Source organism: Hevea brasiliensis, chromosome 7 (assembly GCF_030052815.1).
Source record: "Hevea brasiliensis isolate MT/VB/25A 57/8 chromosome 7, ASM3005281v1, whole genome shotgun sequence".
Taxonomy (NCBI): Eukaryota; Viridiplantae; Streptophyta; class Magnoliopsida; order Malpighiales; family Euphorbiaceae; genus Hevea; species Hevea brasiliensis.
In genome coordinates this window covers 988,237-1,010,208 of record NC_079499.1, presented here as the reverse complement: position 1 = coordinate 1,010,208, position 21,972 = coordinate 988,237, and the positions used below count along the sequence as shown (strand labels likewise).

The following is a 21,972-nucleotide window of genomic DNA, read 5'->3' as shown; positions in this document are numbered from 1 at the left end:
TCATGTTTAGATAGTAAACTTTGAAAAACACGTTTCCAAAAGTTGGAAATCATGGTCGACAAACACACTTGGTGGAAAGGGAGTAGCAACAGCCAAATGATAGTCTACTTGCTCATGATGGCTCACACCTCAATTCCAAGTGCTTCTTCTTTATGTCTCTTCAATATTATTCTAATCACTTAGCCACTATCACTTGCTTTTATCATTAAAAATGGGCACAAAATGGAAACAGAGATATACTATAGTAACATGGCAATGGTGCACTGTCCAGAAAGATATGTATCCAATGTGGACTACAATATGGCAGCCCTGCTTTTCCTTCAAGTTCCCAATGAGATGCATTGTTTTGGGATCAATGAAATTATCCAGCAAATATGACACCTTTTAGACAAGATAACCTAACTTTCTACACATTAACTGCACATAATGAAATTAAAATGGCTTTTATTAGATTTTCTTTATCGCAAAACAAACACTAGAGTTAATTTAAAATTAACCCTAATCTTCTTGAACTTTTCTTTTCATTGGTAGATAATTCAATCCAAAGAGTAAGAATAGAAATGTCCAACTCTCACCTATGTCTAGAATCCTTTGGAAGTCAGTTTAAGGTCCTAAATCATTGACCAGGGCTAGTTATGGGTTTGATTTGGATCAGTCTCGGTTTGATTCAAGAGCCAAACCAGCCTTGGGCGGGTCTAAGTTATAAGACTAGCAGGCTGTGTGCTAAAGGTTGGTTTGAAAGAAAAGCATGGATTTATAAGAAGCAAGGATTTCATGAATTAGTAAATGATGCATTTTAGAACAGTAATCAAAACAAACAAGATTTTATCGCTAAAAAGAAAACATGGCAAAGTCAAAATTGGCCATTTGTATGCTTATTTATATACTAATAAGTGTGAAAGATGTATCTAATATAAGTTCAATGAGAACGTCTTAACGATTCTTATATCAAATATTTGTATTAAAATTTATGTAAAATTAATTAAAATATATACAATAAATGTATGGATATAGATACAAAATATTTCGTTAAGTTCTTCCTCAGATGAGTTCAGTCTTTCTATTACTGTTCCAATGTGAAATTGGATTTACCCAAGATTAGTTTGGATTTCTAATCCACGTATCATGCAACAGAGTTGAATGGCTCAAAACCCATTTGGCTTTCATCTGATTTTCAGTGTCTAAATCTGACAATATGACGTGAAAACACCGCAATTTCCTCTCTTTCTTGATCTAGAAAGTAAATTCCAACCCAAAATTAACCTCCTGTAAATGGAATATTCTATCCAGAGACTTCCATCAGAGCAGCAGGAATATGCTTTTTTTTTTTAAAAAAAAATTCTATTGTTTTCTTCTCAAGATTTTGGTTCTTTTATTATGCCCTTTAAATACCACCCTTCTTATATGCCTCAGCCTGCAGCCTCTGTCAAGACAAAGCTCCATATTCCCATTGGGTAGTCATTCTTGAAATCTTTCTAAAAAGACTAAGAAAGATGGCTCTCAAAGCTGTTCACGTCTCTGATGTGCCTAATCTTGATCAAGTCCCAGAAAATGCAGCATGTTCCCTCTGTACCACCCGCTTCACCAATAAAAGTTAGTTTCTTGAATCGCATCTATCTTTTCTTTTCCATTTCTTTACTGTTCTTGGATATTTATTTTATTTCTTTTTTGCTTGTGGGTGCTTTTGGCGAATGATTTTTTATCCCAGGTGTGAATGATCATGAAGGTGACCATGATGGCACAGAACAACTTCCATTTAAATTCCCAAAATTTGTGGTGATGGGACACAGAGGTAGTGGAATGAACATGCCGCAATGTTCTGATATAAGAATGAAATCCATTAAAGAGAACTCAATCCTCTCATTTAATGCTGCCGCAAAATTGCCTGTGGATTTCATTGAATTTGACGTTCAGGTGAGGATCAGATTTCCTTTCCAGATTTATCTGGTGCATGGTCATCCTTCTTTGTATAAAAATATAATGAGCCTGTGGGTTTCAGAGTGGTTGTTCGGCGAGGTGAATGAAGCTTTTCACCGAGCAACAAAAAGCTGACAGGATTCTATCTCCATCCGCCAAGAAACCTGACGCAGATTAAGTCACGATTTTGGAATTTTGTCTTGTAGGCACGTCCATATGCAGGGGATTGATGTTTTCTTGTAGCTGATCCATTTTTTGTCTGATTCCTTGTCTGCATTTATGTGATGTGTTCATTTTGTTCTATCTAATCTCATCTAGATTCATCTGGCGTAAAACATTTTTAATTTCTTGTTTGCATTTCAAGACTTTTTTTCCCCCAAAAAGTGTACTCTTTTCAGCAGGGAACTGATAAGAATTTAAATCAGGTGTACTATCAAAGCCAACTTCTCAATTTGTGTGAAGAGACATAAACTTGTGAAATTGACAATTTGATAATATATCTCATTGATTAAGGTTCGAAACAATTTCTGCTTTGGGCCATAAGTCCACTCCAAAAGCCCAAATACCTACACTGGTTATTAAATTTCACTTGATTTTGGCACCTTTTGCCCCTTTAAATGGGGAAAATTTCTGGTTCTGTTTTTTAGTGACTGTCAGAATTACAATCTCCATTGAAGGGCACTGATTAGTTTACTTCTGGTGTTTCGTTGTGCCCGTTTCTTCTTTCTTTCTTTCTTTTACTTTTTGGAGAGGGAAGATCCTTTAGAAGGAACTGTAAACCAACAAACAAAAAAACCATATTTGTTGTAGGTGACCAAAGATGACTGTCCAGTCATTTTTCACGACAACTTCATCCTCACTGAAGACCAGGTCAGTCTTTTTTCCCCTAACCCACTGTCAATACATCGCTGTAAGCTTCCTTTTAGAGGCTTGATGAATAATGATTATTTATATTGCTGTTGGGTATTGATTTCAGGGTGCCATTGTTGGGAAAAGAGTTACAGAAATCACTTTAGCTGAATTTCTCTCCTATGGACCACAGAAGGAGCCTGGAAACGTAATTGTCATTTTTTTTTGAAATTGATTTATAGAATATTGATAGTGTTCTTTTTATTTACTCTATTGTTACAAAACTTCAGGTCGCAAAGCCTTTATTTAGGAAAACAAAAGATGGGAGAATTTTTGAATGGAAAGTTGAAGAAGATGATCCTCTTTGTACACTGCAAGAGGTCTTCCAGAAAGTTGACGGTTCAATAGGCTTCAATATTGAATTGAAGTTTGATGATCAAACCATCTACAAGCAGGAAGAATTCGCACACATTCTTCAAGTAATCTTGAAGGTATTTTTGCGCAGCAGCTTCTGTTATTTAGCAAATTTGATCTCGACAATACGTAATGGCTCATATATATCCTGAATTTCAAGCTCAGGTGGTGTTTGAGCATGCCAAGGACAGACCTATCATGTTCTCTAGCTTTCAACCTGATGCAGCTCAGTTGATGAGAAAATTGCAGAGAAAATATCCTGTAAGATAACTTTCTTTTCTCTTTTGTATTAGTGCTCGTAACACTATTTATGCAAGCTAATAGGATGTTATGAATGATCAATCTTAAAATTGAAACTAATGGCTCTGCATACTTCTGAAACACTTGTATTCAGGATCATCAGAATATGAATGTTCAACCGAAAACCATTTCTTCTATGTTTTTCCCTAAATGTCCTTTGCTTGTTGGAGATAATTTTAAAGATTCTCATTAATGGCGAAATCCAGGTCTTCTTCCTGACTAATGGGGGATCCGAAATTTACACGGACATAAGAAGGAACTCCTTGGATGAGGCCATCAAGGTTTGCATGGAGGGTGGCCTGCAAGGAATTGTATCTGAAGTCAAGGCTATCTTTAGAAATCCAGAAGCAGTGACAAGAGTTAAAGAGTCTAAGCTTTCCCTCATTAGTTATGGCCTATTGAAGTAAGCATTGAATCGTTTCTGTTTTGATAATATGTGCCAAGTTCTTTCATAAATTTTAATTGGAGCTGTCACCATTGAGTTTCACTAACACAGTAAGAAATAGCTGTGCATTTCGCAGTAATGTGCCCGAGGTGGTGTGCGTGCAGCATTTGATGGGTGTTGAAGGGGTGATTGTTGACCTTGTTCGAGAGATTACAGAGGCAGTCCCACATTTCACTGACCCAGCAAAGGTAGGTGAAGAATTGAGATTGTTTGGCAAGGAAGGGAAGATGAAATTTGAAGCTCTAATACCTGCTGAACTCTCAATAGACAATCTCATTTGTCCAGTGACTCTATAATCCTGCCAAGGAATATCTGATTAAATTTGCAACCTTGGACAGTTTATGAGTTAACATGCTGGGATAAAGTGAGCAAGAGGGTTGAGAATCGGTTGCATGTACAAAGGTTTTATTATAATCATTGATTATGATAGATTTTATATAGATGTTGTGGTTATAATACAACTACTGTATATAAAACGATTGTATTCTAAATCTTTACTATTAGTGTGGAACACTCTTGTTGCTTGAGGTTGTCTCCAGTGTACTATCTTCCTAGAAGCACTTTGCTTCGTGTACATGAAATGTGGGTATTGAATATAATGCTATGTTATTGTCAATGTACTACACTAACATTTGTTATTTCTTTGCTTTGCTATTGCATATATCTGCATTGGTGTTTTATCTCATGAAAATTAGAATGGAGCTTGATGGATTGATGAAGTCACAAAGATGCTTGAAGATTGACCGGGATCCTTGTATATTGAGAGATGAGCTTCTTTTTTTTAATATAATTAACTTTAATTGGAAATCGAGAACTCCAGGCCTTAAAGTTTTGAAAATGACCAAATCAAAATTCAGCCGTTTGTCAAATTAAATTTATTTTTTTAAATTAGATCAAATATGATAATTTAATTTCTAGTTAAAATTATATAAATATTTTTTAAAAAACAATTATTTAATTAAAATAAAATTAATAATAATAATAATAATAATAATAATAAGGAATCAATAGACCTTGTAATTAGGTTTATCTGTCAGGCTGGTTTAAGTTGATATCGAGCTGAGCAGTTTAGATATTAGAACCGGACTAGTTGGCTCCGGTTTAAGTTAATTTTAGTTGTCAATCAAATTTTATCTGGTTCAATTTCAATTTTGACAGTTCTGATTTCAATTTAAAAACGATTTAGTTTACATAGTTTACTTTTAAGCCGCTATTTTTATTTTAAATCTAATTTAAATCGACCAAAATCAACAGTTTAATATGCTATTTCCAATCCAATTCCGACTCAGAGTTGAGACAGAGACTGAAATCACCTCCCCATAACCTATCTCATTCTGATTCAGACCATTAAAACCATTGATCCGAATCAATCCAAATCTAGTTCAGTACTTGAATCGGCCCCGCTGGGTTGTACCGGCTGCAGTGCTGTCTCGAGTTCTTTGAAGCACGAAATCGGTCCGAACCGCGCAGACAGGTGGGCCTGCGTGCCTGTGCCTCTGAAGCACGTAATTTGTAAATATGTGTGGAGACTTAGAGAGCTAAATTTCGATTATGTACTGTGCAATCCGTCCAGCTCCTATTTTCTGTACTCGCTTTCGGTACCTTGCTTCGTTTGGGAATAAGGGCAAAAGGAGCATCTCAACTACAGTGAAAATGAGGTTGGTGGGATTGACCGGTGGAATAGCGTCGGGGAAGAGTACGGTCTCCAATCTTTTCAAATCCCATGGAGTTCCCGTCGTTGACGCCGATCTAGTCGCTCGGGTATGCCTTTCTCTTCTCATTTGCATCTCCATACCAAATAGAGAACTGCTCTAAAGATTTTTTTTTCCCCATATTCGATTTAGCGAATTAACCTGACTCAGGGGGAATTAAGAATGCGATTGTTTTAATTTGAGCTTGGCTGGTTGATTTTTTTCAACATGCCTTGATTGATGCTTGTTTCTCTTTTAAATTGCTAGGATTGGATTGGAAGGCATTTCATTGTTCCAGTGATAATGCTGAATGTTTGATATATTCAGCAATTTGTTTTCACCGAATATTTCAAACGGTTTATTCAATTAAAGTGAATTAGAGTAGATTGTTACTATTTTCAATTAGCCATAATAATTTTAAGTGACATTTGATTATTTAAATGATAGGTTATTAAAAATCAAAACCAGACTATGCCATTAGTTGTTGAAGTGTTTACAAGTTTATGACTATATCACAGCATGGTAACATCATCGTTGAATTTGCCTTATTGATTCATATTTGATTTTCCACTAGAAGTTTTGTATTCCTTGTAATTTTTCCTGAACTTCTCTTTATAGTAGTCTGGTACACTCTGCAGGATGTTCTAAAGAAAGACACTGGTGGCTATAATAAGGTTGTTGCAGCATTTGGAGAGGAAATCTTAGAAGCAGATGGGGAAGTGGATAGGCCAAAACTGGGCCAGATAGTGTTCTCTGATAATGCAAAACGTCAACTTCTTAATCGGTACTGATAGTTGCTTTGCTTGTGTGTTTTTTATGAATAGTGAATACTTTATGCCTTTGATGTTGGTATTACAAGGAATGTTAATTGTATCAATTGATAGCCCAATAATTTAACAAAACTATTGTAAAATTTTTAATGCCCATGACTCATCAAAGTTGGGGTTGTTAAATATTTAGTTAATTAATCATCTCAATTTTTTTTCCCATGGTTATGGCTGGATGTTAGAATTGTACCTTCAAATGTTCGAGAAGGAAGATATTAAATTTCTGGAGAATGACTTTTAATTTGGTAGTCACTAGTCATGCCATAGCAAATTGAATATCATTTATATAATCTTGCTGCAGTTTCTTTTGAATAGTGAAGCCATATGCTCGGAAGTTCTAATATGTGCAACTTTTAACTTCTCAAGGTCAAATCTTGTTGATATAATCATTCTCAAATCTTGGCTTTTTTTATCAATATTGGTTTTGCCTTAATTTTACTAGCCATCTTTGGCAATGCATTGTAAGAGAGCAGCTGCCCCGGACAATTGTCACAGAATTGCATATTTCACCTCTTCTTAACTTTGGCTCTTACATTCTTGCAGGCTTTTGGCTCCCTATATTTCTTCTGGCATCTTTTGTGAAAGTTTGAAGCTTTGGTTGAAGGGGTATAAGGTAATTGTCCTTGACATCCCATTGCTATTTGAGACCAAAATGGATAAGTGGACAAAGCCAGTTGTTGTTGTATGGGTTGATACTGAAACACAGCTTCAGCGGCTCATGGCAAGAGATGGATCCACTGAGGAGGATGCCAGAAATAGGATAAATGCTCAGATGGCCATGGATTTAAAAAGGTCCAAGGCTGACATTGTCATTGATAACACTGGCTCGTTAGAGGACTTGGAGGAACAATTCCGGAAGGTATTATTCCAGGTTACTAGACCCCTGACATGGTCTGAATTCTGGCTTTCAAGACAAGGTGCCTTGACAGCTCTTATTTCCTTTGGAATTGTGGTTGTTGTAGGAAAAATTGTTAGCGGGATATTATAAACAAAAATTTTCAGGCTTTTAAAATTTTGTATCATTTCATGCTTGTTGTTTTGGTAATAAAAGGGGGCGCTGCACCACCTACAAAAGACCCGAAAGTGGGTAAGCTACCCCAACACAATCACTAGAAAGCATACCTGGGATTCATTGAGGAGAAGAATACCGAAATACAAAGAAAAAGCATGGCTTCCAAGCCAATCTGTGGCATGGTTCCCATACCTCTGCTCAGAGAAGCAGAACATCAGCCAATATGCATTGCAAGGCGCCAAAGCCACCTACACCAGGCACCAATCATTGACAGAACACCAGGGCTTTTTTCCCCTTCCATCTCAAGCTACTTGTAGTTTCCTGTAACTTTCATTTGTTTATGGACCTTTATGTGAAAAAAGCACTCTCAATGGCAATAGTTTTAACTTAGTAAATTGGATTGGTTGATCATAATTCAACTGTCTAGGTAATGAAAATCAGAGGTTCACCTAATCCACCATGAGAGGGTCATGGTGTATGACAAGATACAATATAAAGTATATAAAATTCCATCTTTAAATGTCAAAGGTTAGTTGGTAATTTAAAAAAATAATAATAAAAAGTTCAAGCTTTAATTCTTTTTACGTGGAATTTTTTTTGGGTTTAATACTTAGAGGGGGGTATGTGTAATATTGAAAAGATCAGGGGATAAAAATTAGAATTTTATGGTCACACATTCAACGCGCAATTCTTATTATATTACACAATATCTCTAATTCCATCTTTCCATTGGGGATCTTCGCTCTTCGCAAGATCTCTCTCTCTTAGTTTCTCCTTTCTTAGATCTCATTACTTCACAACTGTACCTTCCAATCTCAGTAAAGCTGCAGTTAGATCCCCATTTCCATCTCTTTGATCTCTTTTCTTCCTTTCCGATCCACTTTCCCGAGAAAAACTGACCCCTTTAATTTCTCCTGCTTTCTCTGTCGCCAAACACAGAATTAGACTTTGGCTTCACCTCCAGTTCTTTCTTATCATGGGGTCTCGGTCTTTCCCTAGACTTCTCCTTCTTTCGTTCTTCCTACTACTGGCTCTTCCCTGCATAGCTGCTCAGGTCTCTTACCCTACTATCGTTTGTTTGCTTTGGGTTTATTCTCGTTTGCAAGCATAATTTTGGTCGAAAACGATGTCTCTGCGAGATATTATGGCTGTTTTTGTTGCTGTAGGAACGAAATTGTTTCATTTCAGATGCTGCTCGTAGAATTCTAATTATTTTATTCGAAGCTTTATTGTTATTATTATTATTGTTATTGTTATTATTGTTATTATTGTTATTTTTGGGTTATAGGATTCTGAGGTGGGAAATGGCAAGGAAGAATCAACTGTATCGCTTAAAGATCTCGGCCGCCGTGGCATGGTGAGTTAATTCTTTGTTCATTTATTTATTTATTTGAAGCAGTTTTTTTTTTTCTCTCTCTCTTTTGTGTTTCAATTATGTGCTTAGTTTCTCTGCTGTTCTTAGATTTGGGAAGTGCTTATTATATATGGGATTTGCGAGTGCAGATAGTTACAAATGACCTTGACGTCAATTCTGTTGGTCTTGGACTTCATGTCGACTCTGGTCTTGGAATTTTTGATGCATTTATTGCGAGCTTGTCCATGATTATTGTCAGTGAGGTTTGTGTTTTCTTATATGCAAACTGCAAACTTCAGCTTTTTGAACGAATTGTTATTAGAAATGAAAATCATGTTTCCTCTTCAGCCATACAGGAAGGGAAAAATTGTGCTATTGCATCTTCATTTAGAATATTGTGAATGATGACTTTAAAGAGTTAGGCCAACATAACTTTTGCTGCTCAATAACCAAATAAAATTTTCTTTTTTTTGATAATTTTGTTGCTAGATTGGGGATGAGACTTTTATTATAGCAGCTCTTATGGCGATGCGCCACCCCAAGTCAATTGTTTTGTCTGGTGCTCTCACTGCCTTGATTGTTATGACAGTAAGTTATCCATCGATTTCATTTTTGTTGCAACTTTGATTGAAAGAATTTCTTTTTTCCCTCTTTAGTGCTCCCACTTGTGTTTTGTTTTTAATATTGCAATGTATTTGCATGGCATTGTAATGGAATGCACAACTTTATGAAGTTTGATGTTGTTGTATGTGTCAATTAGGTACTTTCTACTGGACTAGGTAGGATTGTGCCAAATTTGATATCAAGAAAGCATACAAATAGTGCCGCTACAGGTACATAAATATACATTACAGCTTTTAAATGTCACCTAGCTACCATATATTCTCTCTCTCTCTCTCTCTCTCTCTCTCTCACCTTTTCTTGTTCCTTATGGAATGCTTTCCATTTTCTAGATACTAAGTACTTTGCAGCTTGTAAAACATTCTATTAAATGCTTGCATCCCAATTTGACTGCAATCCTGACTCTTTTTAGAACATTTAAGATTTTTCTAAGTAAAACTTAGCAAATGAAATTGATTTTGGCAGGAGAATTTTTCATAAGTACTAATGTTCTCCCCCCCGCCACCCGGCCCCCCCCCCCCCCCGGGAACAAAAAAAAAAAAAAGCACAGATGTATTATCTTGGAACATGTGCAAATGCATATATAAGTGGATGGAATGATCAATACTTAACCTTGGAATCTGCTTGGCATATGCAGTCCTTTATGCATTTTTTGGGCTGCGATTACTTTACATTGCTTGGAGATCAGATTCAAAATCATCCCAGAAAAAAGAAATGGAAGAAGTATGTTTTTCCTATTCTCAATTTGACTTTTATTCATTGTCTTGAATTGTCTCGGAACTTATCTATTTTCGTTTCATACTTTATTGCTGTTATCTTTTAAAAAAAAGAAAGATCATGTTTTCGATTCTAAATGGTATTATAATTTTGGTTTAAACACTGGCTTCCATTTCATGGTTTTGATTTCTTTTCAGATTTGTAACATTCTGAAAAGGATGGTTAATAGTTTGTCTTGTGGATTTTGGGTTTACTTCTACTTTTATCACTTGCCCTATCTTATTTATTTGTTGCATTAAGGTTCTTGTTGCATAATATTTTGGTAGGCTGTCGTTCTTTTCCTGTTAGATTGTGTGATTGCTTGGATTAGCCAATAAACTAGCAAAGCTGGCCATCTTAAATCATCTGGTCTATATTTTCATTTTTGTAAAACATTAATGTTTCCTTTTCTCTAATTTTTCCTTCTTAATGAGTGTTATTTTAGCGTTGACACCTAACCATTCTTATGCTCTTTTTTATTTTGTTTATCAAATGCTTATTCTTGTTGTTTTTGTTGTTGTTAAGTGATTATAGTAGGTTGAGGCTCCTACTATTTGCTTGTGTACCATTTAGAAGAGATTTCTTAGATTGTTTTTGATGATTATAACTTTTTATATTCTCCTGTACCCTCCTCCTTTGATTCTGCATCACCCTTCTTGGTTTTGGTATTATATTTATTCCTACATTGCATATTGTATTCTCAGGTAGAGGAAAAGCTTGAAGCAGGGCAGGGGAAAACAACTCTCCGCCGCTTCTTTTCTAGATTTTGTACACCAATATTTTTGGAGGTATGTTTGATGCATCTAGACTTATTTCAGCAGTTTGGTTCCATGAAATATGGAGTTTCTCTGTCATTTGATATAATTGTATGCTCAGTCTTCTGGGTGTTATGTGATTGTTTTTTTGATAACCATCTTGCTGAAGTATTTCTGTTTTGTTCTGCAGTCATTTATATTAACTTTTCTAGCTGAGTGGGGAGATCGCAGCCAGATTGCAACAATTGCTGTATGACAATTTCATTATCTCCTTGTTTTTTATCTTTGTTAAGAACATAGCTGCATGGTTCAATAGGACTACTTCCTTAGTTCTTTATGTGATTTATTCTCATTTTTTGTTATTTTGCTGATTTGTCGCATTATTTCTCTTAGTTTATTTGTTTATTACTTATTCATTTATTATTTTTTTTTAGAGCCTTGGCTGATAGTGAGTCTATTAGCGTGAAAATGCATATGGTCCCCATGATAGAGCTGCTTTGTTGAGTCTTAATGGTGTGTGTAACATTGTTGGTTGATCTGAAATATGGGAATCATCGTACCTAAGAAAACATGCCAAAGTTTTTGTGGGACAATAATACGATTCCCAAAAGAAAATTTTTTTTGTTTACTTGGTTTATGTAGATTGATTTAATCCAGAAGGTGATATTGAAACGATGTGGTAGACTATCAAATATGATTATCTTCTTCTTGCTTGTGTTTAGGGAGCCTAGAAAACATGCAAACACAAAATTGACATTTTATGGTACATGTCTGATATAATACTCAAACTAGAATGTCTAATTCTGCAGCTGGCAACCCACAAAAATGCAATTGGTGTAGCTGTGGGGGCTACATTAGGACACACTATCTGTACTTCCCTTGCTGTGGTGGGAGGAAGCATGCTAGCATCTAAGATCTCGCAAGGGACAGTTGCTACAATTGGAGGCTTGCTCTTCCTTGGATTTTCTTTGTCTTCTTATTTCTATCCTCCTCTATAAGGATGAAATTGTAGGCTAACCTGATTCTTTTAATAGTGTGTATTCACTTCAATGCAGTTTTCATTTTTCCTTCCTGAATTTTTTGTTTATGGAAAGGTTTTCTACTAACTGGTTTTCACCAGAAAGTTCTACTTATTCTTTTGTATAATTAGCATTTATCGTCTTAATTGTGTTTCCCTTCAATTTTATCATTTGCAATGTAGCCACGGTAGCTTATGATACTCCTCTAATTCATTTGTGGGTATGTTTAGCGTGTGATTTTACTGCTTTATTTGCTTACTATTCTCCTTTGGAGAGTTCTTGGAGGTAAGATGTGTTGCCCAAGCAGAGCTCCGATTTCTGGACGGACTTGTGAGTTGAGGTTTTCACAAGATTTTAATTTTAAATGTTTGATATCAGATGAGAGGGAATATGATATTATTCTTGGGTAATGAGATGTGTGTATCCGTCAAGAATCAAAAAAGAACTGATTTTGGGAACTAGGAGAATGTGTTCGTTTTTGAAATGAGTTGAGCCTGTCTTGCGGTTCTCATCCTGTGTGCGCTCTTTTTATCCCATCAAATTGATCAATAACATCAGTTAGTGGGTGCGCCCTTTGCAATTGGTAAATCAAGATCAACTGCAAATGAGAAGAATTGATGCTTCACATCATCTTCCATAGCAAAACTCAGAGTTTTGCCTTCCAATTGTTAATGCAAATGCAAAATGTAATGTGGATCTATTTGTTGTTGTAATTTATAATAAATAGAAAACTGAAAAAAAGAAAGTTTATCAAATGAAACATAAACGAAAAACTGGAAAGAGATGAATGCAGGTTGGAAAAGTTGCGGGACCTTTCGCGAGTACCCTTCCCTGGCATCCTTCGGGGCAATGTTGCAGGGTTTTTTTTTTTTTTTTTTAATAAAAAAAAGGAGCAAACTTTAAACCATCTGAAAATTTCACTTCACTTTTTCACCTCAATCACCTCTATTAATTCCAGTTATCATCACTAGACAACAACTCTACTAGCAGCAACACCAGCTGAGAATCACTTGTCTACCACTTTTTTAGTAAGCTGTCGTGCCAACAATCTTCTTCCATTTTTCTTAACAAATTGTACTTCTCATGTAATAGGTGAAGATGCTTGAAGTTGAGACATGACAATGAAATAACAAAAGATATTGCTGCTCTTGTCCTGTATGATTTTTGCATATATGACAATAAATGATAATATACCTAATAAAATTAGGTATAAATAACAAATCGTTGTGTACCTGAGAACTTAAATTTCAAAATGAGTGAAATAGGAACATACATGAGAGAAGACGCACCATTTTGTCACTGTAAAAAGAAAACAAAAGTTACTTTACCTGATCGGTACAATGCAGTACTAAAACATATTTATTAATGTTAATGTGCATACACAACCTAAAATTAAGAGTTAAATGTTAATTTTTTCTTGTATAAATAAAAATCTACCAACTAGTAACATTGTAATTGTATTATATTATTGAAGTACCAATAACAAACTGTAATGAAAATCTCTTGCTTCTATTGCATTTACACCTTCACATTTATGAGATCGTCATTGTCCAATGAATGTGCTGCCAATTTGGTAGTTGTGGCATCTACGGGGGTAATTATCATTCGTAACTAATTAACTTTATAAAAGTAACTAAACTTTAATTTTCTTCATAAAAATCATTAAATTTCAATTTGATTATATAAAAGTCATATTAATTGAAAATTAAAAATTTTCAGATTAATTTATTAATTTATCAACTATTTTATAAATAAAATTACCTAACTACTGATTACAAATGGAGAAAAAACAGGAAAGAAAAAAAAAAAGGAGGGGTTTGATGGCAAGGGAGGTAGCGAAATGCGTTTTATTCATCCTATTTTCTTCTTTTTTTTAAGAAACTAGTAAAATAATATAATTTTATTTATAAAATAATTGATAAGTCAATAAATTAACTTAAAAAATTTTAATTTTTGATCAAAGTGATTTTTATGAAATTAAATTAAAATTCAATAATTTTTATGAAAAAAATTAAATTTGAGTGACTTTTATGAAAAACTCATAAAGTTGAGTGACCGTGTGTAATATTTATCAGGCATCTACCAAAAAATCCCTTGTCAACCATTTCATGGAGAAGTTGATTTGCCTATGGTATATGTTTGTGTCTAAAAAACCCTTGAATAATGACATTATAACAATCATCATCAAGTAAGCATCCACTCTCTTTCATTTCTCTATAGACCTTGTATGCTTCATTTAGTAGTAATCATTTTTTGTAAAGTCCTTCTATTATTGTTACGATAGTAAACATCAGGCTGTAAATCATTTTCAAAAAGTCTAGAAAATAGTTCCTTACCATCATTAATCTTCCAGCTTTGCACATACCATCGATCAAAATGTCATAGATCATGAGATCAGGCTTCAATTGACTTTTTTCCATTGCTTTAAGTAATGTGAGTGCCTCATCAAGGTTCCCTATTTTTTCTATGGCCTAAATATATATGTATAATGAAATAAAATAAACATAAAATTAAAGAATTTTAGATGTTTAAATCTTTTTTTTTTTCCATTTGCTATTCTTCTAAACATTGTAGGTCATTGAAAACATTTTATGTTTATAGAAAATAGTCAAGAAGTTAGTTATTAGCTTAAAGCATCTATGAGCCTAAGAGTCTGTTTGGTTTAACTGTTGAATGCAGTTAATAGTTAATAACTTATAGAAATTAATTTATATTGAGTTTTTAATAAAATTATATTCAGTAGTTATTAATATATAAAATAACTAATAAAGATATTTATTATATAAGTTATTTTATTATTAAAATAAATATATAATTATTAATTTATTATATAAATATATATATATATTATTTATTTATTATTAAAATAGCTAAATAAAAAATAAATAATATTAAGTAATAGAGCATCTATTGGTTTTGGATTTAAAAATTGGGTTTTTTAAGCTACCATTAATTTAAAAGATGCCAGAACTAAATTTAGCTATTTGGGTTGCTTTGATTTTGTGTTTAGAGTTTAAGGATAAATAGACGAAACAAAAGGAGAAATTTATTACTTGATGCTCTGTCCAAAATCAAGTCAAATGGTCAGCACTTGGTTAAAGAATTCAACGTGGCTGTTAAACAATCAACACTCGATCAGAAGGACCAAATAAAGAGGAGGTCATAATCAAGAGGCAAGCCGACCGTCACGTGGTTCGGATCAACCTCAACCAAGCAAGACTCGTACTACCAGGACCCAAGCTGTAACACCCTTATTATTTTATTGATAAATATTAATATTTTTTTATTTAAATTTTAAAAAAATTATTTGAAATTTTTCAGATTTTAAAAATCAGATTCGATTTTTTGAAAATATAAAACTTTGATGATTTTTAAAAATTAATTTAAAGATCACATAGTAAAATTAAAAATATATTTGGACTCTACGAATTTTTTTGAGTTTTCTAGAATTTTTTTGAAATTTTTTGGTCTCGTTTTCGATCCCAAGGCAAAGTAAAAATTCAATTTCGGGTATCTTGAATCAAACCGGCCAAATCGAACTAAATCGGATCGGACCGATCGAATCGAACCGGCCCATTTTCTTTTTATTTCCTCTTCCACGCCCCCCGTCGCTCTTCCTCTCTCTCATCTTTTCTCTCTCCTCCCTCCTCCCCTCGCCGGCCAGCCGCCACCCAGTCCTCCCCAGCTCGCCGGCGCACCTCTAGGCCTCTTCCCCGTCGCCGGCCGACGCTCCAAGCAGCCGGAAACGTCGCGCGAATACCCACCTGCGTGCGCGTGTCGTTTCAGCTTCCCGACCAAAATTCAGCCACCGTTTGGCCCGAGTCTTGTGTCGAAACTCATTTACACCATGAGAGCTTTCCATAGACACCAAGAACACCAAAATCCATCGAGCGATTTGCTCGATTTTTGTCCGAGAAGTTTTAGCCTATTTTGACTTTTGGGCTATATTTCTCACAAACCGTGAACCTCACGAGAAAACCGAGAGTACCGGAGCGCTCCACTCGTCGAGAGCTTCGCAGCAATATAAATTTCAAAATTTTCCGACACTGTCACGAAACTTCGTAGTGTTTTTCTGAGCACAAAATGAGCTTAAAAAATTTCGTAAAAATTATATACTAACCCTCGTGTTGTGGGCTTCGTGTAGGTACCTTCAATTCGTGGAAATTCAACGGTTGCCTGAGTCTGTAAATTTTCGGCCAGACAGACAGGCTATCGAAAAAGCCTTGGAATTGGATCGAGATTTTGGCTACCCTATCATTGTCAGACGTCCCGAGCGCGTTCCGGGGGTCGGAATAGGTATAGGTAAACCCAAACCTTACTTTTTCTTAATTATCTAGTGCTTGAATGGGATTAAAAATCCATAAAATATTCGTAATAGCTTAGAAAATTATAATTCCTTCTGCATTAGTTTAGTAATATTGCTAAGGACCGCAGGGCAAAGTTTTATAATTTTTAGAGCTTAATTGGGTAGTTTTTGCAAAATGGTCAATTATAAGGACTAAACTGTAATTTTACATATTGTGATTGATGATTGTTTGGATGGGCCCAGGAGGGGCTGTGTGATGTGATTGAGTTGTGGGTGTATGGTATGTAGATATAGAAGTGTGTTTTAAGCCCTTTTGCAGGTGGGTAGGTCCTAGGTATAGGGGAGACTCTGCCGGATTTTCGGCACGATTTAGGACATCTTTGGTCTTTTCTCAGTTTGTATTGAGTAAAACATATTAAATAATTATAATAAAATTGTTAGGTGAGCCGGGACAGCTTTCCTCCTCCGCCCAGCCGCCACAGTGACTTCGGTTGAGTCTGTGAGTAAAATATTAATTTCAATTATAATTTCAATATTATTATATGTTTAGGCATGCTCATGCATCACTTATATATATATATATATATATATATATCTATGTAGTTAAACATTAGGCACATTTTATATTGCATTCTTAATTGATGAATTGCCATAGGTGTTGTTTGTGTTAATTTGGAGCAGTGTGCGTGCGTTGGCGTGCGTGTGATATGGTACTGGATATGGACAGGACGGGTAGACAAGGCTTGAGATCTTCACTGAGACCCAGTCCTTGGGGGTAGACACGGCTTGAGATCTTCGCTGGGACCCCGTATTTAGTTTATTAAGCGAAAGTCCGGCTTGAGATCTTCGTTGGCAGAAGTTGGATTAAGATGGCTGTATAGGGGATCAGCTCCCATATATGTATTGTTTGACATTATCGGATGTGTGAGTGCTCCAAATTGCCTTTTTGATGTGATTTGTATGAAAATTATGACGATGTTGCATTTCATTTCACAGGGTGCATTAGTTTTAGATAGCTATAGAGATTATGGTTAGAATTGATATTTTACTCTCTGAGTCGAACGCTCACTCCTATTCACCTTATTTTCTAGGATATAGGAGATTTCTTGTTGAGTTCTAACCTGCCACTCTTCCTCGCAGGTCGTCTATTAATGTTTGTAATGTTTGTATAATTTTGTTAACTCCTAGCATTCCGCATGTATTAGAAATATTTATTTGATTGGTTCTGTAATATAATTGTCATGTTGGACCTGTAAACTTGTTAAATGCATGTATGGTTGGATTGGATGAGGGAGCCGAGCTCCCATTTATTTTCATGACATTTGATTATGTGGAGGGTGAGCTGAGCTCCCCAGATGATTATATATTGTGTTTACAGGTCCGACGAGTAAAAAACTCATCATTAAATTGTCACGACCCAACCTATGGGCCGGACCGGCACTAGGACCTGGGCCAGCCTAAAGCCCCCGAGGCCCGTAGTAAGCCTAACTGTTCATTAATCCCAACTCTAAGGCCCATTTGGGCCCAAATTCAAGAAACCAAACGGACAGAGTCCGGCCATAAAATGGACTTTCCAACGGAGAGTTTTCAACTCACCCGACCTGTAAACACAATAAGTACTCAATTGGGGAGCTCAGCTCACCCTCCACATACTCATCAGCATAAAAATAAATGGGAGCTCAACTCCCTCATCCAATCCATCAAACATGCATAGAATATTAAGTTTACAGGTCCAAAATAATAATTTAGTTTACAGGCCCAAACCAAATAAACATTCTAACACATGCGGAAATTTCTAAAATTTAACAAGTTTATACAAACATTAGTAATCGACCTGCGAGGGAGAAAGCAGGTTAACCTCAAAAAATATCCTCCTGTGGCCTGGAAAAATTTTGAACAGGAGTGAGCGTTCGACTCAGAGAGTAAAATATCAATTTTAACCATAATCTCTATAACTATCTAAAACTAATGCACCCTGTAGAGTGAAATGCAATATCAACAACATTTTCACATCATAACATCAAAAAGGTAATTTGGAGCACTCACGCACTCTGTAACATCAATCATAATATATGGGAGCTGATCCCTTATATAGCTCTCTTAAATCCAACCTGGTGCCAGCGAAGAACTCAGCTCGGACTTCCACTTAATAACCAAATCGGGGTCCCAGCGAAGAACTCAAGCCGTGTCTACCCCGAAGGACCGGGTCCCAGCGAAGATCTCAAGCCGTGTCTACCCGTCCTATCCATAGTCCACACCACATCACACGCACGCCAACGCACGCACACTGCTCCAAATTACCACAACAACATCCATGGCACTTTCACAGTTATGAATGCAACATAAATCGTGCCTAGAATTTATCTACATAGATATATGCATATAAGTGATGCATGGGCATGCTTGAACATATAATAATAGTGAAATTACAATAAAAATTAATATTTTACTCACAGACTTGACGGTGGTCACTGAGGCGGCTGGGCGGAAGAAGAAGGCTGTCCCGGCTCACCTGATAATTACATTACAATTTTTAATATAAATGACTCGATACAATCAAGAAAAGACCAAATACGTCCTAAGTCGTGCCGAAAATCCGGCAGAGTCTCCCCTATACCTAAGACCTATCCAACCTGCAAAATGGCTCAAAACGCACTTCTATATTCACAATCCATATATCCACAGCTCAATCATATCACACAGCCCCTCCTGGGCCCATCAAATCAGTCATCCATCACAATATGTAAAATTTCAATTTAGTCCTTATAATTGATCATTTTTGCAAAAACTACCCAAACAAGCTCTAAAAATTCTAAAACTTTGCCCCGCGGTCCTTAGCAATATTACTAGGCTATTGCAAAAAGAATCATAATTTTCTAAGCTACCACGAATATTTTATGGATTTTTAATCCTATTTAAGCACTAGAAAATTACGAAAAAGCAAGGTTCGGGTTTACCTTTGCCGATTCCGACTTCGGGGACGCGCTCGGGATGTCTGACAATGGGGGGGTAGCCAAAACCTTGGTTCAATTCGGAGACTTTTCCAGAACGTGTCCGCCCGAATTTTCGCAGGTCCAATCGTCGAATTTCCTCGAATTGAGGATACCTACACAAAGCCCATAACACGGGGGTTAGTACATAAATTTTTCAGAATTTTCTAAGCTCATTAAATGCTTGGAAAAACACTGCGAAGTTCCGTGGGACCCATCGAAAAACGGTGTCGGAAAAATTCGAAATTTATGTCGCCGCGAAGCTCTCGACGAGTGGAGCATGCTGGTACCCTCGGTTTTCTCGTGGGATTCACGGTTTTCAAGAAATCTAGCCCAAAAGTCGAAATGGGCTAAAAACTTCCCGAGCAAAAATCACACAAACCGCTCGATGGATTTCGGTGTTCTTGGTGTCTATAGAAAGCTCTCGTCGAGTAGATGATTTTAGACACAAGACCCGGTCCAATTGGTGGCCGGATCGGCCGGATTTTGGCCGGGGAAGTCGAAACGCCGCGCGCGAGAGGGAGGGAGTTCGCGCGCGTTTTCCGGCCGTTTGGGGCGGCGGCTGTGGCTGGGGAGGCTGGGAGGCGGTCTTGGGTCGGTGGGTGGCGGGGAGGTGGTGGCCGTGGCGGGTCAGGAGGAGAGAGAAAAGAGAGAGAGAAGGAAGAGAGGTCGACGCGCGCGGGGAAGGAAAGAAGAAAAAGGAAAAGGCCGGCCCGATTCGGCCGGTCCGATTCAAGATACAAAATTTTGAATTTTTACTCTGCCTCGGGACCGAAAACGAGGTCCAAAAATTCTGAAAAAATTCTAGAAAACTCAGAAAAATACGTAGACTCCAAATATATTTTTTAGTTTTGCCACGTGGTCTTTAAATTAATTTTTAAAAATCATCAAAGTTTATATTTTCGAAAAATCGAACCCGATTTTTAAAATCCGAAAAATCTCAAAAAAAAAATTCCTAAAATTTAAATAAAATTAAAATACCAAAAATGCTCATAAAATTTAAAATTTTGGGGTGTTACATAAATGATCCATTTTATAGCCGGACTCTGTTCAGTTAAATTCTTGAAACAGGGCCCAAATGGGCCTTAGAGTTGGGTTGAAGAATAGTTAGGCTTACTACGGGCCTCGGGGGCTTTAGGCTGGCCCAGATCCTAGTGCCGGTTCGGCCCATTGGTTGGGTCGTGACAAATATGGTATCAAAGCTTAGGCTCCAGATTCATAGGGAAAAATTGTCTAAAGTGTTGGGAAGAGTCTAATAGGAGTCACATGCAGAATATAGGGTCCACATTTGTCTTGCATTGTGATCTTTGCTTTTAGTTTCTGCTTTATATAATTGTGTGTAAATATGAGTCTATAGAGCTGTGTAACATGCAGTTTGAAATTTTGTGGGCTAATGCTGCTGAATTTCAGTAAAATGCGTAAAAGCAGGAGAGCTGCCACTGCACCAGAACTAGATGTGCCTGACAAGGTGTCGGCACAGGATGAGGTGCCTGCCCCGAGGAGGCGGGGTAGGAGGCCTAGAGCTGCTCAAGTAGAGGAGCAGCCACCACCAGTTCAGGAACAGTCTTTTATGGCTTAGGGTCCCATGGACCCAATGGTAGCTACATTAGCCGAGTTGCAAAGAACCATCGATATGATGGCACAGTATATGGTCCACCCTCCCCAACAGCAGCAGTTTACCACACCAAGAGGGGAACCTTATAAACAAATAATTAATTTCAAGAAGTTGGTGCCTGGTACTTATGATGTGTCAGATGATGTTTATCGATTTTTGGATTCCTGCAAACAGGCAGGGATGGAGTTGCAGTTGACTGATAGGAGACTTATAGAGTGTGTACAGCATGTCATGGGGCCTATGCCTAGACAATGGATGAATGACTACATATTACCTCGGATGGAAGGTTTGTCATGGACCTAGTTTGTGGAACTGTTTATCAATAGGTTTGTGCTAAAAAGTTTCAGAGATCAAAAGCAGTAGGCCTTTGAGGCCTTAAGGCAGAATGGCAAGTCTGTAGATGAATATGCTATAGAATTTCTAGAACTGAGCTGATATGCCCCTACAGTAGTGACTACAGAAAGTATGAAGGTAAAAAGGTTCCTAAAGGGGCTGGACAATAGGTATGCAAACCTGGCCATGATGTCTAATCAGTCTTTTGATATGGTAGTTGATCGAGCCCGACAGATTGAGATTAGCTATACAGGAGATGACAGCGGAAGGGCAAAGAAAAATAGAGCAGATGGTTCTTTAGGTGTTCCCCCATGGGTACTACGGATAGCGGAGGCAAAAGTTATTACAAAGGAAGAAATAGGAACAAGAAGAGTGATTTTAAACACAAATATCGAGGATTCAGATCAGGGTACAGATCCAGCAGTGGTCATAGTTCGGGATACAGCAGTTCTGGGTCTGGTTCAGGATCCTCCCTTGCACCTTGCACACAGTGTGGAAGAGGACATTCAGGACCTTGTATGATGGGTTCAGGAGTATGTTTCAGGTGTGGCCAACAAGGTCACTTTGCTAGGGAATGCCCCGTGTTCAGCGAGCCACAGATGGGGTCACAGAGTTCTGTTGTAAATGTCCTCATTAGCTATATCCTGGTGCTTCTAGCATGGCAGATAGTCAGTTCAGTGGCCAACAGGGTTGAGGATAAGGAGGACATGGATTTGGAGGTAGATCAGGAGGTAGAAGTCAATATCAGGGTTTTGCAATGTAGGGTAG

At 36.8% G+C, this 21,972-nt stretch overlaps 3 protein-coding genes across 4 annotated transcripts; all 3 read left to right on the top strand.

Moving 5' to 3' along the window:
* The first annotated feature begins 1,395 nt into the window (after positions 1-1,395).
* On the top strand, positions 1,396-4,541 carry LOC110659894 (glycerophosphodiester phosphodiesterase GDPD3). 2 transcript variants are annotated; one of them, XM_021817962.2, is made up of 8 exons: positions 1,396-1,593; positions 1,709-1,914; positions 2,728-2,787; positions 2,894-2,974; positions 3,057-3,257; positions 3,346-3,441; positions 3,687-3,883; positions 3,987-4,541. In XM_021817962.2, the coding sequence occupies exons 1-8, from the start codon at positions 1,494-1,496 to the stop codon at positions 4,219-4,221; spliced, it is 1,176 nt and encodes a 391-aa protein (XP_021673654.2). In that variant the 5' UTR covers positions 1,396-1,493; the 3' UTR covers positions 4,222-4,541. The 2 variants fall into 2 exon arrangements, with proteins under 2 accessions (XP_021673654.2, XP_058005552.1); XM_058149569.1 differs by lacking the exon at positions 3,987-4,541 and having other exon boundaries at positions 1,479-1,593; positions 3,687-3,887.
* Positions 4,542-5,439: 898 nt separating this feature from the next.
* Positions 5,440-7,850, top strand: LOC110659896 (dephospho-CoA kinase). The gene is made up of 3 exons (XM_021817966.2): positions 5,440-5,686; positions 6,255-6,400; positions 6,987-7,850. Exons 1-3 carry the CDS (start codon positions 5,477-5,479, stop codon positions 7,429-7,431), a joined length of 801 nt encoding a protein of 266 aa, XP_021673658.2. The 5' UTR covers positions 5,440-5,476; the 3' UTR covers positions 7,432-7,850.
* Positions 7,851-8,139: 289 nt separating this feature from the next.
* Positions 8,140-12,106, top strand: LOC110659895 (GDT1-like protein 4). Its single transcript, XM_021817965.2, has 9 exons — positions 8,140-8,509; positions 8,744-8,812; positions 8,959-9,072; positions 9,299-9,397; positions 9,570-9,642; positions 10,068-10,153; positions 10,891-10,974; positions 11,132-11,191; positions 11,751-12,106. The coding sequence occupies exons 1-9, from the start codon at positions 8,432-8,434 to the stop codon at positions 11,937-11,939; spliced, it is 852 nt and encodes a 283-aa protein (XP_021673657.1). The 5' UTR covers positions 8,140-8,431; the 3' UTR covers positions 11,940-12,106.
* The last annotated feature ends 9,866 nt before the right edge of the window (positions 12,107-21,972 follow it).

What these genes read in the sequence shown, in the direction of transcription:
- LOC110659895 (XM_021817965.2), top strand. Translation starts at nt 8,432, where the DNA reads ATGGGGTCTCGGTCTTTCCCTAGACTTCTCCTTCTTTCGTTCTTCCTA. An exon ending in CCATGATTATTGTCAGTGAG is followed by an intron (nt 9,073 to 9,298) that starts GTTTGTGTTTTC and finishes TTTTGTTGCTAG; the next exon opens with ATTGGGGATGAGACTTTTAT. An exon ending in AGAAAAAAGAAATGGAAGAA is followed by an intron (nt 10,154 to 10,890) that starts GTATGTTTTTCC and finishes TTGTATTCTCAG; the next exon opens with GTAGAGGAAAAGCTTGAAGC.
- LOC110659894 (XM_021817962.2), top strand. Translation starts at nt 1,494, where the DNA reads ATGGCTCTCAAAGCTGTTCACGTCTCTGATGTGCCTAATCTTGATCAA. An exon ending in CACAGAAGGAGCCTGGAAAC is followed by an intron (nt 2,975 to 3,056) that starts GTAATTGTCATT and finishes ACAAAACTTCAG; the next exon opens with GTCGCAAAGCCTTTATTTAG. An exon ending in AATTGCAGAGAAAATATCCT is followed by an intron (nt 3,442 to 3,686) that starts GTAAGATAACTT and finishes GGCGAAATCCAG; the next exon opens with GTCTTCTTCCTGACTAATGG.
- LOC110659896 (XM_021817966.2), top strand. Translation starts at nt 5,477, where the DNA reads ATGTACTGTGCAATCCGTCCAGCTCCTATTTTCTGTACTCGCTTTCGG. An exon ending in ACGCCGATCTAGTCGCTCGG is followed by an intron (nt 5,687 to 6,254) that starts GTATGCCTTTCT and finishes TACACTCTGCAG; the next exon opens with GATGTTCTAAAGAAAGACAC. An exon ending in AAACGTCAACTTCTTAATCG is followed by an intron (nt 6,401 to 6,986) that starts GTACTGATAGTT and finishes ACATTCTTGCAG; the next exon opens with GCTTTTGGCTCCCTATATTT.